Source organism: Pediculus humanus, genomic scaffold, assembly GCF_000006295.1.
Source record: "Pediculus humanus corporis 1103172107426 genomic scaffold, whole genome shotgun sequence".
Lineage (NCBI taxonomy): Eukaryota > Metazoa > Arthropoda > Insecta > Psocodea > Pediculidae > Pediculus > Pediculus humanus.
The window spans coordinates 171,635-174,324 of NW_002987049.1; the positions used below are offsets into that span (position 1 = coordinate 171,635).

General features: G+C 23.8%; 1 protein-coding gene across 1 annotated transcript in view; it reads left to right on the forward strand.

Annotated features, from left to right (window-relative positions):
• Positions 1–1,292: 1,292 nt before the first annotated feature.
• The window catches only part of Phum_PHUM076420 (methylcrotonoyl-CoA carboxylase subunit alpha, putative), a gene marked incomplete at both ends in the record, with an annotated part of 3,905 nt that continues 2,507 nt past the window's right edge, over positions 1,293–2,690 (forward strand). Inside the window, 5 exons of the mRNA XM_002423605.1 lie at positions 1,293–1,348; positions 1,447–1,603; positions 1,923–2,140; positions 2,341–2,488; positions 2,581–2,688. Of these exons, the coding sequence (XP_002423650.1) occupies positions 1,293–1,348; positions 1,447–1,603; positions 1,923–2,140; positions 2,341–2,488; positions 2,581–2,688 (687 nt within the window). The remainder of the gene's footprint in view (positions 1,349–1,446; positions 1,604–1,922; positions 2,141–2,340; positions 2,489–2,580; positions 2,689–2,690) is intronic.

The window sequence follows — 2,690 nt, forward strand, 5'->3', positions numbered from 1 at the left end:
AACTAATAAATACTATACTTTCTAAATAAATACAAAATTATAATTTGTTAAAAGTGTGACACTATCAATATTAATACAGCTTAATAGTAATTTACTTTATAAGCTACTAAATTGAGCAAATATTTTTCAGTTGCAATTACAAAAAAAAATTTTTTTTTAATTAATGATAAAATTTAGACAAGTATTAAATTATTTAAATTAATAAAATAATCTTATTTTTGATCAATTAAATAAAAAAATGATCATTTTATTCAATAAAAAAAACTCTTTTGTCAAAATCATAATAAAAATTTGTTTATCTTAGTAAAAAATAATGTGTTTTCACTTACATCTTTAATGGTGATTTTCATTTCTCTTATTCTCCAAATGCCACTTAAAAGAAAAATACATTGATAAATTATAATTGCTATATTTAAAAGAACACGTTTTAAATTATAATTGTAAATTTTAAAAAAGTAAAAATTAATGCATTTAAGAGTAAAAATATAAACCCTAAAAAAAAAAAAAAATTTATTAATTATCAATTTACTTTTAAACACAACAAAACATTAAGACAGTGATAATTAGTTAAGTATCTATGAGCATGCATAAATTTGCTGTTGCATAAATTTTATTTTTAAAGAAAAAGAAAAAAAATTCAACCATTTAATAATTACATTTCTTAAATAATGTATATTTTTCTGTGAGTAAGCTTGTCGGTACACAATGAAACACCTCAGCAGAGGCAAAAATTCTTAGTTAAAAATTTGCTGAATCCTTAAAATTTTGATTTTATTTTATGAATTTTATAAATGATTATTAAACGTAAGGTATCTGAGTCGTGGCAAAGTTTAGTAATTTCAATAATAAAGTTTGTCATTAACAACAATCTTAAACATCAAAACGCGCCTCACGCCAAAAATACAAAAGTTTTACTTGCATTTTCGTATAACATCAAAATATAGTCTAAGCTAATGTTTCATTTTGAAATTATAGTTTTGTTACAAAAAGCTTGGCTAATTACGCATTTAAAATATAATTGAAAAAAGTTTTAAAGTTTAATTTCAAAATTGAACTTTATTAAATCTTAGGACAGATGTTTTGAAAAAAAAAATTCTTTTAATAATTTTTATGAGCTCTGAATAAGTCATAGAGTATTTAATCAAAATTTACATATTAAATTAGTTAACTGTTATGCTCAAGAATACTTGTGATAAGAAATGATACATTAATTAAAAAAATTTTTTTTTAATTATCAATATTTTTAAAAATGGCATTTTTGCTAAACAAGCGATTTTTTATTAAACGGTAAGATGATGCATGGTTTTAATAAAAATCTAAAAGTTATTTCAGTGTTTTGTGGTTTAACGTTTTAAATCGTAATAAATAATTAAAAATACTTATCATGTTTAATTAAAGTATTTTTTTTAATTAAATGTATTAATTTATTTAAAATACTTATTACAGAGGACTTACTACCTTTTATAGTACAAAAATTGATAAAGTTCTGATAGCCAACAGAGGTGAAATAACTTGTAGAATTATAAAAACAGCAAGGAAGTTAGGAATAAAAACAGTTGCCGTGTTTAGTGATGCTGACGAGCATTCCATGCATACATCTTTGGTAATTATAAAAGCAAGACTAAAATTTATTATTTGATTACTTTTAAAAAGACTAACAATAAGTGTAAGTAGAATGCATATCTTTTTATGATGGCCTTTATTTTATTGAAGCAATATGTTAATTTGTATTGGTCATAATAAGATAAGATTGTTATTTTCTCATATCCAATGCATTCCCCAGACCAAACATATGTGCTTTGATAATATTAAATCTTTTGTTGCTTAATAGATTGTTAATACATAGATGTTAATACATACCTTTTACATTTTATTTATTTCATGTTTTACAAATAGCATGTCAAGTATTTTTTATTTGTAAGGCAGATGAGGCATATAACATAGGCCCTGCACCTTCTCAGGAAAGTTATTTGAGAGGAGATAAATTGATTACTATAGCAAAACATGCTAAATGTCAAGCTATTCATCCAGGCTATGGTTTTTTATCTGAAAATACTGAATTTGCTCTCCAATGTTCCGAAGCTGGTATATATTTCATTGGCCCACCTGCATCTGCAATTAGAGACATGGGAATTAAAAGGTTATTTACTCATAGTTATGTTAGTACATTAGTATAATCAGCTGCATAAAGTTATTATTCAATACTTTAAATTTCACTAAAAATTTTTAACTTTTTTTTTTTTAAACAATAAAATTACTTTAATTCTAACTGTCAACAACAATAACTTTTTTTTTGTTTTTAAAATAATTATAAAATAAAATATTGTAAAATAATTTCAGCACATCAAAGGCCATAATGATTGAAGCTGGTGTTCCAACTATATTAGGGTATCATGGTAAAGATCAGTCTGATTCTAAGTTGTTAGAAGAAGCAGAGAAAATTGGTTTTCCGATTATGATAAAAGCTGTTAGGGGAGGAGGAGGAAAGGTAAACATTAAATTCCTAGTCACAATCATAAAAATACCAATGCTTATGGTAACTTGTTCTTTTAAAATAAAATTTAAAAACAATATTTTTAGGGAATGAGAATTGCATTAACAAAAAATGACTTTTTTATGCAATTAAACTCTGCCAGATCTGAAGCAACTAAAGCATTTGGGGATTCTGATATGCTGTTAGAAAAATTTGT